At 48.3% G+C, this 12,566-nt stretch overlaps 1 protein-coding gene across 1 annotated transcript in view; it reads right to left on the reverse strand.

The window, feature by feature from the left end:
* Positions 1–12,566, reverse strand: part of zpld1a (zona pellucida-like domain containing 1a) — a 67,136-nt gene that overhangs the window by 1,833 nt on the left and 52,737 nt on the right. The window contains exon 10 of the mRNA XM_078560544.1: positions 9,141–9,170. Within this exon, the coding sequence (XP_078416670.1) occupies positions 9,141–9,170 (30 nt within the window). The remainder of the gene's footprint in view (positions 1–9,140; positions 9,171–12,566) is intronic.

Below are 12,566 nucleotides of genomic sequence, written 5' to 3' on the forward strand. Positions count from 1 at the left end.
AAAGGGGGAAAGTGTGATCTTGGTTGGGGGGAGTAGTGCCTCTGATGGGTAGAAAGGATGCGCAAAGGAGGTTCCCTCCCACACCTTTGCCCAACACCAGACCATGCAGCTTAAACTGCTGGGCTTCCCACATGGTGTTGGGCTCCCCATGCCATAGGTAATATAGTGATGGGGAAGGATGAGGCCCATAATTGGCCATTAATTGACCACTTAAGTGCCTCAAGAGGCCACCCATGCTTCCACCAAGATCCTGTAAGATTTCAGACAGGTCTGCGATAAATGGTGGGAAGGCCACGCGCTGGATTTTATGAGTACCCCACCTCAGACTTCAAACCTGCTGGCGGGGAGTGTGAAATCCAGCCCATAGAAACATAGGAAATTTAAGGCATAGAAGAAGACCATTTGGCCAATTGTGCCTGTGTCAACCAAAAAAAGAGCTAACCAGCCTTACCACATGTTGCAGCTCTTGATCTGGAGCCCTATAGGTTACAATACCCTAAGTGCATATCCAAGTGTTTTTTAAATGTGATAAGGGTTTCTGCCTGTACGACCATTTCAGGCAGTGATTTCCAGACCCCCGCCAACCTCTGGGTAAACAATCTCTCCTCAACTCTCCTCTAATTCTTCTACCATTTACTTTAAATCTATGCCTCTTACCTATTGACCCCTCTATTTGGACACCGTATAATCTCCTGCACCTGAATTAAATCTGCGCTCAGTTTCCCATGTTCAAATGAAAACAACCCCAACCTATTCAATCTTTCCTCATAGCTAAAAATATCCATTCTTGGCAATATCTTCATAAGTCTCCCCTGTACCCTCTCTAGTGCGATCACTTCCTTCATGTAATTCGGTGATCGGGGCAGAATTTTACGCCTTGCAGGCGGGCATGTGCCCGACCCGATCAGGTATAAAATAGCGCAAAAAGACGTCGGGCAAGCGTCCCGACGTCACCCCACACGTGCGCAATCTTAAGATTAGCGGGCGCGTGTGGGTGTTGGAGCTGCAACCACCATCAATTAAAAGGCCACTTAAGGCCATTAAAAACCCAACTGAACCCGATTTTACATTGCCTGAATTTTGCGCTCATCACACGGGCAAAACGGGCAGCCTACATTTTGCAAAACCTCATCCATGGGCGAGATAAAAAGGGTCAGCAGCATTGCCAGTGTGACTAGTGAGGAGCTTAGGAGATAGTTTGTTGTTGGTTGCTTATTTGACAGCTTCATCTCTGTTCTGAGCTTCATTCTTAACATTTCTAGGCTTCTTTCCGGGACTCATTGGTGTCTCCAAGGTCCCGGAGGATTTTGACCGTGTGGATCCTTCCAGGTATCAGACAGCCTTCTGTAACCCTGGTAATGGGGATTGTGGTGTCTGCTGGAGGCACCTCCTCTGAGGAGGAAGAGAGGGGCAGAAGGGAGAGGAGACCAGGTGTCCCAATGCTGCCTCCAGGGGAGCGACCTGTGGGAGGAGGGGCGCAGGCATAAGGGGCGCAGGGCCAGCAGGTATTCCAAGGCAGAAGGGGCCACAGAAGATGCCACTATCCTGCTGTCAGGGTTTACAGGTGGCGATGCAACTACCTCAATATGTCCGAGGTGCAATGCCGAAGGAGGGAGACTGTGGCCTCCATTTGTCATATGATTGGGCCTGAGGTCACCTCCAACTGTGTGGGTGGAAATCCCATGCCAGTGGCTCTGAAGGTCACAGTGGCCCTCAACTTCTATGCTTCTGGCTCTTTCCAGGGGTCAGTGGGGGATATTTGTAGAGTGTCCCAATCAGCTGTGCACAGTTGTGTCAAGCTGGTGACAGAAGCTCTATTCAGGCGGGTAATGACATTTATTCATTTCTGTACGGACGAGGCCAGCCAGGCTGAGCGAGCCAGAGGGCTTTCAGTGATTGCTGGGTTCCCTTGCATCTAGGGTGCAATCAACTGCACACGTGGCAATCAGAGGCTCAGCCGGGTGCCTTCGCTAACAGGAAGGGATTCCACACCATGAACGTGCAGATAGTGTGTGACCACAGGACGCAGATTCTGCAAGTCTGTGCAAGGTACCCTGGCAGCTCCCATGATGCTTATATCCTGAGACAGTCCCAAATGCCGAGGCTATTCAGTACTCCAGCCCGACTGGATGGATGGCTGCTGGGTGATAAGGGCTATCCATTGATAAAGCGGCTTATGGTGCCTCTCCACCACCAAAGAATAGAGGCAGAGTAGTGTTATAACAGGATCCATGCCTCCACAAGGGCAGTGATAGAGAAGACCATCGGTCTTTTGAAGATGCGCTTCCGATGCCTGGACTGTTTAAGGGGGCGCACTACAATACCCTCCAGAGCGGGTGTCACTAATAGTGGTTTATTGCTGCACTCTCCACAATCTGGCACTGGTAAGGGGGCTCCCACTGGAGGAGGAGGATCTTGAGGCAGCTCCACAGGCTGCAGAAGATGAATCCAGTAGTGAGTCAGAAGAGGAGCAAGGTGAGGAGAACACTGAGGACGTGAAGACAGACCTCTGTATCCTTCAGGGAGGTAGGGACACCAGGGACTCCCTGATCCAACACTTCTTCAGCTAGGCTGCCAAAGATCTGCTTCAACCTCATGCCAGGGCTGCCGCCTCCATCCCGGATGTCTGAAGTGACCCTTTCATTTGAACCCAAAGTCCACTCAGTGCCTGTGCAATAAAGTTTAGAGCTTCTCACGTCCGGCATTACATACTGGCGTACCCTGCACCAAAGAAATAAAAAGATGAAGCATAATCAGGCCATTATGACAAAAAACAAAATTTATGTAATTTTCACAATCCAAATTAACATAACCTTCTCTGGCCTTCATTCCTAGACCAGTAGACATAAACAAAACATTACAGAACAGAAGATCACCTGTGAACAGTCCCTCTTGTGCTCATGGTGCCTTAAACTTACGTTGGCGAGTGCTGTGTCTTGTACCCCCATCTCGCTGCAAGTGGCATTGGAGACAGCCTGCTGACTCTGGTGTCTTGTTGGCCTTGATGACCTTGGCAATCGTCCTCTGGCTAGTGGAGCCTGTGCTGTCTCCTGTGGGGGTGCGGCCAGTGCCACGGCTGGCATCTCTCCAGTCATCGCAGCTTCATCAAAGCCACGGTCACTGGCAGAGGGCCGGAGGAGCAGCTATTATCATCCAGAGCTCCCTGAGAGGAGCTCGCAGAGATGACAGGCAGCTCGTGTGCCAACATGAGGTTGCTCTGGACCTCCCTGCTTGCCATTGCCACAGCTAGGGCACCTAGCTGAGATACTGGGTGCCTCATCCATCTCCCACACTGACCACCTGAGGTCATTGCCTGTGTGAGGGCTTGCAGGTCTGAGCACAGCCTCAGGAACCCTTGATTCTGTCCCTGGAGCTTTCTCTCCATGAGAATCACCACTTTCTCAATGGAGGAGGGTCGGTCGTGAGGGTCAACGCAGTGCTTATGCTCAGCATGGACTCCTCCACAACAGAGACCATGGCACGCATACCCTCATGGATCTCCACCAGATCCTCCCGCACATGCCGCTGGACATCTAGCATCTGCCGTCTAATGGACAACTCCAGAGGCTCACCATCTGCCTTCGACTCCGTATCATTCTTGCCTCCAGCAATCCTCCGACTGACGGCGCCCTGGGCACTGCCCCTGCCTGCTCCTCAAGTGAATGTGGAGTGCCCTCACCACTGTGCTCCGGCTTTCTAGCCAAAGATCTAATGCCCGCTGAGGTGCTGGTATCTGCGCTGGTGCCTGGTTCAGAGAGCAGGTGTGACGCAGGTGCAGCTGAAGCCCGGGAGTCCTCTGGCGTCAGGGGTGGATCTGCGGGGTCCTGAGATTGAGTGCATGCTGGAGAATCTAAGGGAGAACAACAACATGTCATTAGATGAAGTCATCACACTGTCACTGTGCATGCCAGGCACCCTGGTGAGACAATGGCGATCTGCATCATGGTGCCATCATCTTTCAATGATCAATGGGGACTCCAGTTTTGAGGCTGCCATCAATGAAGAGACTACACAAGAATGTTTGTACCATCCAAAACTCTCACCTCTGTGCACTGCACCCTTACTTTCATCTGACACCCCAGCCTTTCCGCCACCAGCTGACCGAGGTGCATGGCACCTCTCCAGCTCTAAGGCGTCCTGCTTAAACCTTGTGAGGATTAGGAGGTTTGGGGGGCCTTCACCTGTCCGTGACCTCTCTATGTTGTTGTGGCTCGTCTTCTCCTGAAAGGACAGAGGAGCATTGATTAGTCCACTTTCTACCTGCAGCGCCATTGCAGCCTGGCAAACCCCACCTGAGGAACACCTTGCAGGGCACATCCGAGTCGTGGTCCTTGAGCCGCAAGGCACTCAGTCCAAGCAGCCAGGGCATTCACACTCCAACACCCCTGAGCTCCACAGGGGGCAGGCTGGACCCTAACACTTCACCACACTGATCCATGCCAACACGGTACTCACCCTTCCCGAGCGCAGTAGGTCGTTAAACCTTTTGCGGCACTGCACCCATGTGGGTCGCACAACGTCGTGGCTGCTGACCTGGGCTGCCAGCTGCTCCCAAGCTCTTTTTGTCAGGTGCGGTGGCCTCCTCCTTCCTGGCAGCCACCTCCTCCCGGAGGATCATGAGGGACTCGTCTGAAAACTGGGGGGGTAGGGTGAATGCTCGGTCTTCAGCATGCAGAAGATATGTTTTGCCCTGGCAGCCTTCAAGGAGCTGCCTGTGCCATTTCTAAACCACCTGCTGAGTCGCCATTGGACCCGGTGGCCAATAGATTCCTGCCCCTGCTTGGCCCTTCCCGACCATTGGGAAGACATGTTTCACGCTGGGCGGGCCTTAATTGGCCAGTCAGTGTGAAATCGCGGTCGGGGGCTGATCATGGACAGCAGCCTGTTTCCCGACTGGTCACGGGCCTGCCAATCGCACACACCCGCCAAGGGTAAAATTCAGGCCAGAAATGTCGGCAATGCTCTAACTGTGGCCTAACTTGTGTTTTATATAGTTCTAGCATAAACCCCCTGCTCTTATATTCTATGCCTCAGCTAATAAAGGAAAGTATCCCGTTTGTCTTAGCCGCCTTATCTACCTTTCCCATTATCTTCAAGCACCTGTGGACATGAACTCTAAGGTCCTCTGTTCATCCACACTTCTCAGCATCCTTCCATTTATTGTGTATACCTTTGCCTTGTTTGCCTTCCCTATATGCATTACTTCATATTTCTCTGGATTGAATACCATTTGCCACTTTACTGTCCACCTGACCAATCCATTGATATCCTCCTATACCTTCCTCATGATCAATCACATGTCCAATTTTTGAATCATCTGCAAAATTCTCAATTAAGTATCCTACACTTAAGTCTAAATCATTGCTATACCCCACAAAAAGCAAGGGACTTAATACTGAGCCCTGTGGAATCCCACTGGAAACAGCCTTCCAGTCACAAAAATGCCTATTCTTTACTTCCTGCTACTTAGTCAATTTTGGATCCAACTTGTCACTTGCCATTGCATCCCATGGACCCTTACTTTTCTGACCAGCCTGCCATGTGAGATCTTGTCAAAAACCTTGTTACAATCCAAGTGGACAGCATCTGATGTGCTACCCTCATTGACCCTCCTTGTTAATTCCTCAACAAATTCAATCATTGTTAGTCAGACACGATCTTCCCTTAATAAATCCATGCTGATTGTACTTGATTAATCCATGCCTCCCTAATTGAGGATTTAAAGTATGATGATGTCAGATTTGCTCACTTTCAACTGGTCATGTCTCCAAAAAAATAAATAAGGAGGGAGAAATTAGAAAGAGAGTAAACTAGCAACAAATCGAAAAACCGTAAGAGCTTCTACAAGTATATAAAAAGGAAGAGATTAGATAAAATAAACTTTGGTCCATTAGAGAACGAGATTGGGGAATTAATAATGGGAAACAAGGAGCTGAATTTTACGCCTGACGGGCAAGCGCAGGCCTGACCAGATTGGATGTAAAATAGCGCGAGATGATGTCGCGTGAGCATCCCGATGTCATCCTGCGCAGGCGCAATATTTTGGTCGGTGGGCATGCGCAAAAGTCGGAAGTCTGCCCGCTGACAATTAAGAAGGCAATTAAGCCCATTAACGACGCAATTGACTCCGATTTTCCGTTGCTCGTCTAAACTTACAGTTGACGGACGGGTGAATCGGCCAGGCGGCCTTTGTATTTTTCATCAAACCTCACCCATGGGCGGGATGAGATTTCTGTGATGAAATAGAATATTAATAAATTTCTGTGGACATCATTTTCGTATGCTAAATTTTCTGGTGATTGATTATGATGCATGGACCCTTTTTTCGGCTCTTGAAACCTTTATTTTTGCTTTTTCAGGTCTTCAGCAGTTCTCTGCCTTCACGGAGCTTTCTGTCAGCACTGGCCCGTGCCCGCATTGACGTCATCGCCCACCCTCTTCCCACCCCCACCCCGGCAGCACTGAGCTTTTCAGCACACGTTTTACACTGGCTGGCCATTAATTGGCCAGCCAGCATGAAATCGCGGTCGGGGGTCTGTTTCCCGACTGATCCCGGGCCCGCCAATCACGCCCGTCCACCGAGCTGAAAATTCAGACCAAGGAAATGGCAAAGACTTCGATCGAGTATTTTGTATCTGTCTTCGTGGTACAACACAAAAAAGCATCCCAAGAACAGTAGAAAATCAAAGGGAAGAAAGAAAGGGGGAGCTTAAAACAATCACTATCACTAGAAAAAAAGTACAATACTAGGAAAACTAATGGGACTAGAAACTGAATAGTCCCCTGGACCTGATGACCTGCATTCTAGGACCTTAAAAAGAAGTGGCTGCAATGATAGTGGATGCATTGGTTGTGATCTTCCAAAAATCTCTAGATTATGGAAAGGCCCCAGCAGATTGGGAAACTGCAAATGTAACATCCCTGTTCAAGAAAGGAGGGAGACGGAAAGCAGGAAACTATAGGCCGGTTACCTAACATCTGCCATTGGAAAAAAATTACTAAGGAAGCAGTAGCAGGAAATCCAGAAAATAAAAATGTGATCAAGCCGAATCCACATGGTTTTATGAAAGGGGAATTGTTTTTGACAAATTTATTAGAGTTCTTTGAATATGTTATAAGCAAGGTGGATAAAGGGGAACCAGTAGAAGTAGTGCATTTGGATTTCCAAAAAGGATTCAATAGGATGCCACATAAAAGGTTACTACACAAGATAAGAGCTTGAGGTGTTGGGAGTAATTATTAGCATGGATAGAGGATTGCCTAACTAACAGGAAACAGAGGGTAAGGATAAATAGGCCATTTTCAGGTTGGCTGTAAGTAGTGGGGTGCCATAGGGATCAGTGCTAGGGCCTCAGCTATTTAAAATCTACATTAATGACTAGGATGAACAGACCGAGTGTAGTGTAGCCAAATTTGCTGAAAATGCAAAGATAGATAGGAAAGGAAGTTGTGAGGATACATAGGGTCTGCAAATGCTTATAGATAGGTTAAGCGATTGAGCAAAAAATTGGCAGATGGAGTATAATGTGGGAACATGTGAGCTTATCTACCTTGATGGGAAGAATAGAAGAACAGAATATTATTTAAATGGAGAGCTACTACAGAACACTGATACAGAGGGATGTGGATATCTACGTGCAAGAAACACAAAAATCTAGCATGCAGGTACAGCAATTAATTAGGATGGCAAATGTAATCTTAGTCTTTATTGCGAGGTGTAAAGTAGGAAATTCTTGCTACAACTATGCAGGGCATTGCTGAGGCCACATCTCGAGTGCTGTGTACAGATTTGGTCTCCTTATTGAAGGAGGGATATACTTACATTGGAGGCAGTTCGGACAAAGTTCATTCAGTTGATTCCTGGGATGAAGGGGTTGTCTTATGTGAAAAGACGTATACTCATTGGAGTTTAGAAGAATGAAAGTCGATCTTACTGAAACATATAAGATCCTGAAGGGGCTTGACAGGGTAGATGCTGAGAGGATGTTTCTCTCGTAACGAAATCTAGAACACAGTTCTAAGGGCAGTTTCAGAATAATGGATCTCCCGTTTAGGACAGAGATGAGAAAGATTTTCTTCTCTTGGAAGATCATTAATCTTTGGAATTCCCTTCCCCAGGGTGCAGTAGAGGCTGGGTCATTGAATATATTCAAGGCTGAGTTAGACAGATTTTTGATCTACAGGGGAATCAAGGGTTAAGGGGGCAGGCAGGAAACGAGTTGCGGCCATGATCAGATCACCCATGATCTTACTGAATGGCGGAGCAGGCCTGAGGGGCCAGATGGCCTACATCGCCGGCTCCTGTTTCTCATGGTCTTATGTTCAAATAGTGGATTCTGGACGTAATTGTTGATGTCCCTTAGACAACACTTCAAACTCTGGATCTATTTTTCAAGATTCTAGGCAATTCATGTTCTTGTTTTCATACCTTCACACTCTCCCTTTGGAGAAAGCTGTGAAGAAATGTGAGGATTAACAGGTCGATCTACTATCTCATAGGCAAAACATGAAAGCTCCTTATGTGGCCGTAACCAGCCCATTTGGTAGTTAGTCCTCTCTAGTGGGGGGCGGGGGGTGGTTTTATGGGTTCCCACATTTTATGTGATGGGGTGTGGTGGGGTGGTGGTGGTGGACAGGAATGGAAGCAGCACCTGCACTCATCAGATACTAGCATCCTTGTTGTCTGAATTCAGAGCCAGAGCTCCAGTTTGCAATGGCCAGGACTGTCAGGGAGGGACTGCAAACTCTGTGCTTTCTGACTCAGCAATGGAATGCTACTACAAAGTAAAAGGAAGTTCTTGCAACCTTCTTAATGACCTACAGGAATACCCTCTGCAGAATCCTTTGCTTTTTAAATCCTTCCGAATTACGTCCTGCAAGTTAAGTATATTATTCTAATCCATGCTCTGCATAGCTCTCTTATCTTTACAAGTTCAGAAGAAGGAAGTTCTATCCAGAGGAAATTTTGAGGCGCACAATTATAACATTGTTATATATAGCAACCGGAGCAATTACTTTCCCTCTACTCTGTTAAAGGCACCAGTAAAGTATATGGTGATAAGGGGAAATTAGAGATTTTAAACTTGGGCAATTTGATGATGATCTAAGTCATAAACAAAAATTAACAGAATAAGTCTTACCAACTTGGGATTTGTTTGCTGCTGTGTCATCTGTCAAGAAACAATAAAACAGTTAGGCAATACAAGAACAAAGGTTTTTTTGATTTATAGATGTGCACAGCACTAAAATATGTTCATGCCTGTATAAAAATAACACTCCACAGGAATATATACCAGCATGCTAAGCAATATACATAAACTTCAACAATTGGAATATTTACCTGATGGAATTCTAACTTACTTGGCTATTTGTTCTCTGTCCTATTATGATTTTGTAGCAAAGCATTTAGTTCCAGATGATATTTAGTTGTCCCTTGCTAACAAATGTTTATTAAACTGAAAGGCAACTTTCTGTCATCAGTGTAGTTTTACATGGAAGCATGCATATTATTTTCTGGTAATTTTATAACTCCAGGTTGAAACACCCATTGCAATACTGCATCACAGTATCCAATCACCCATTATTCTTCATTGCAACCTGTCATCTCAATAATGGAGTCAAGTCAACTCAAAACAATATCAGGCATTATTCACAAAGAAGCCAGAATAAAATCAATCCTTTGAACTGGGTGGCGCGATGGGTTAACAAGCCATCGTTTTACTGTCAGGACCTGGATTTGAATCAAACACAAAATGTTCTGATCAAAGTTTCTTCTCTGTGCTGATTGCGAGGATTCTATATGAAAAGGCTTTGGACAATGTCAGTGATGTCTTGGATTGTACGTGTTCACAGCAGAAAATTGCCCAAACTGTCAGTCTTAATCAGATTGACTGTTAAGATGTCTGATGTGGGAAGTGGAAACATTCACATTAGAAGTTTGGGGGAATCATTAGAGCAGAGTAGATGGAATTTTGTTCAGATCCTAGCTTTAGTTGGTGTCATGTTTTGATATTTGTATTTATTGACCAGGAAGAGATTTTTAGTTTAAATATTAATGGAGTAAATTTTCATCCTTACCATCTGGCTGGTAATATAGGAGAATAGATTTCCTGCCTGTTTTCCTAATTTTCATCTCATTAGAGGTGACCTGCTCTGCTGGTTTACTGTCTAGGTGGTGAAGACAAACATTTAGCCCAATATGTTTTTGATATCAAGTCAGGTTAAAATCATAAAGGATTAACTCCAGAGAGACACTACCTCTCTACACCTCTTTCTGCCTTTAAGAAGCTCCTTGAAGCCCTACCTGTTTAACCAAGCTTTTGGTCATTTGTCCTCATGTCGCCTTATGTGAGTTGATGTCAAATTTTATTGACTGTGTAATAATAGTACTGTGCCATCTGACTCATTACTGAAATGCATGGAACAGCCTGATGCACTAAACTCACCAGAAAAATTAGTGCTTGTCCAATGCACTGTAAGTACCCTTCTAACAGTGTGATAAGTATGAATTACTGCCAAACATCCTGTCTCACACTGAAAATTAACTCCAGGGGCAGAATTTTCTGTCTGTCGGGTGGGCTGTGTGGGAGCAGGCGTGGACCTCATCGCCGTCCGCGATCGGGTCCGTGCCGCCATTTTACGCGGGTGGGCCAATTAAGGCCCACCCACCATGAAACGTGGCTCCTGAGGACAGCAGGAGTAGGTGGGTGGTGGCGGGATTGCTACGGCTGCTATGTGGTACGGTGACCCAGCGGCTTGTTTAAAAGAGTTCCTTTAAACAAGCCGCTGGGACAAAGGCTGTCAAACATGGCCAGCAGAAGGACCCCCCAGAGCACTGCTGGTGAGCAGGCCAGGCAGGAGGGTAGGGCAGGGGGGCACTGTGCCCCTTGTTTCTCAGACGATTGCCTTGCTGCCCTCCTCGAGGAGGTGGCAGCACGGCAGGAGGTCCTCGTTCCCAGGGATGGGAGGAGGAGGACCCCACACATGACCAAATGTTCCTGGGAGGAGGTGGCGGAGACAGTGAGCTCCTGTGACATGGTGCGACGCACCTGGATCCAGTGCCGCAAGCGTTTCAACGACCTTTTGCGCTCTGGAAGGGTGAATACCATGTTGGCACTGGTCACCCAGCAGGTAGGCTTTCCCCCTGGCTGCCAGGTAGCAGGGGACCGAACCATCTGCTGCCCTTTGCGTTCTATGTGCTTGTGCCTTCTTGCTTTGCAAGTTTGGACTGTATGGTGCCAAATGTGATGTAGGCTGCATTTGGCGAAGGAGGGGGAACAGGCCTGGCATCTTTGTGTGAGTGTGTGGCAGCTGCGGGGTGAGGACGCACTGGAGCCCTGCAATGTCCCACTCTGGTTGGGATGGGATGGTAGCAAAAAGATTCCAGGTACAAATTGCACTAATCAATGATCTTCTCTCCTTCTCAGGAGAAGAATGCTCATAATGCCGCCAAGCTGTTGAGGACTGGTGGAGGGCAAGCCCAGGTTCGGGCAGGAGGCCCTCGATCTGGAGAAGCGCCATGCGCCCAAGCCCACTGGTGTCAGTGAGGCTGGGGTGCCAAGGGCAGGTATGTTTGCCCAGCACTGAGGGCACCATTAGTGTCCCAGCAGCATTGACATTGCTGCATGTTAAGTGATTGAAGTTTGCAACATGGTTTGACCGTTGCTTATGGAAAGATGAGCACATAATGATCCAGGGGACAGGGATGCACATTGACATTGTCTCCATGTTAACGAATGAAATGTCCTTGTTCTTCCTTTCAGCATCAGCGGAGCAGAGCCGGGAGGAGGAGGCACAGGGGTCCCCTCTCACACCTAAGGGCCCTGAAGTCTCTGACCCACCAGCGTCACACCATCCCTGCCAGGCAGGCACCAGCGCAGATACTAGCGCCTTGGTGGGAATTAGATCATCGGCTAGTGTCCCGGGGCACAGCGGTGAGCGCACTTCACAGTCGCTGGAGGAGCTGGCGGAGACAGAGCGTGCCCATGGCGCCAGCAGTCGGAGGACTGCAGGGGACCAGGCACATGCTCAGTCGGTGGCTGATGATGTGCTTCTGGAGTCATCCATGAGGCAGCAAACGCTGGAAGTCCAGCAAGGTGTGTGGGAGGATCTGGCGGAGATACATGAGGCTATGCTTGGCTTGGTCTCCGTGGTGGAGGAATCCATGCAGACCATCGCCGATGCAATGAGCCTCATAGCCGAGCACCATGCTTCCTCCATGGAGAGAGCGGTGACTCTCGTGGAGAGGCTACTCCAGGAGACCAATCAGGGCTTCCTGGGGATGCACTTGGACCAGCAAGCTCTCACATCGGCATTGAACTCAGCTGGTCAGTGCCAGTGTGGGAGATGGCCTGGGCATCAAGTTTCCCAGCTCGGTGCCTATCCATCTGTGATGAGTAGGGAGGTCCGAAGTGACCTCACATCGGCGCAGCAGCTGCCTGTCATCTCTGCGGGCTCCTCTCAGGGCGCTCCGGATGAGGGCAGCAGCTCCTCCGCCCCTCTGCCAGTGACTGTAGCATCCAGTGAGGCTGCGACGACTGGGGAGATGCCAGCTGTGGAACTGGCAA

This window comes from Cetorhinus maximus, chromosome 16 (assembly GCF_964194155.1).
Source record: "Cetorhinus maximus chromosome 16, sCetMax3.hap1.1, whole genome shotgun sequence".
Classification (NCBI taxonomy): Eukaryota; Metazoa; Chordata; class Chondrichthyes; order Lamniformes; family Cetorhinidae; genus Cetorhinus; species Cetorhinus maximus.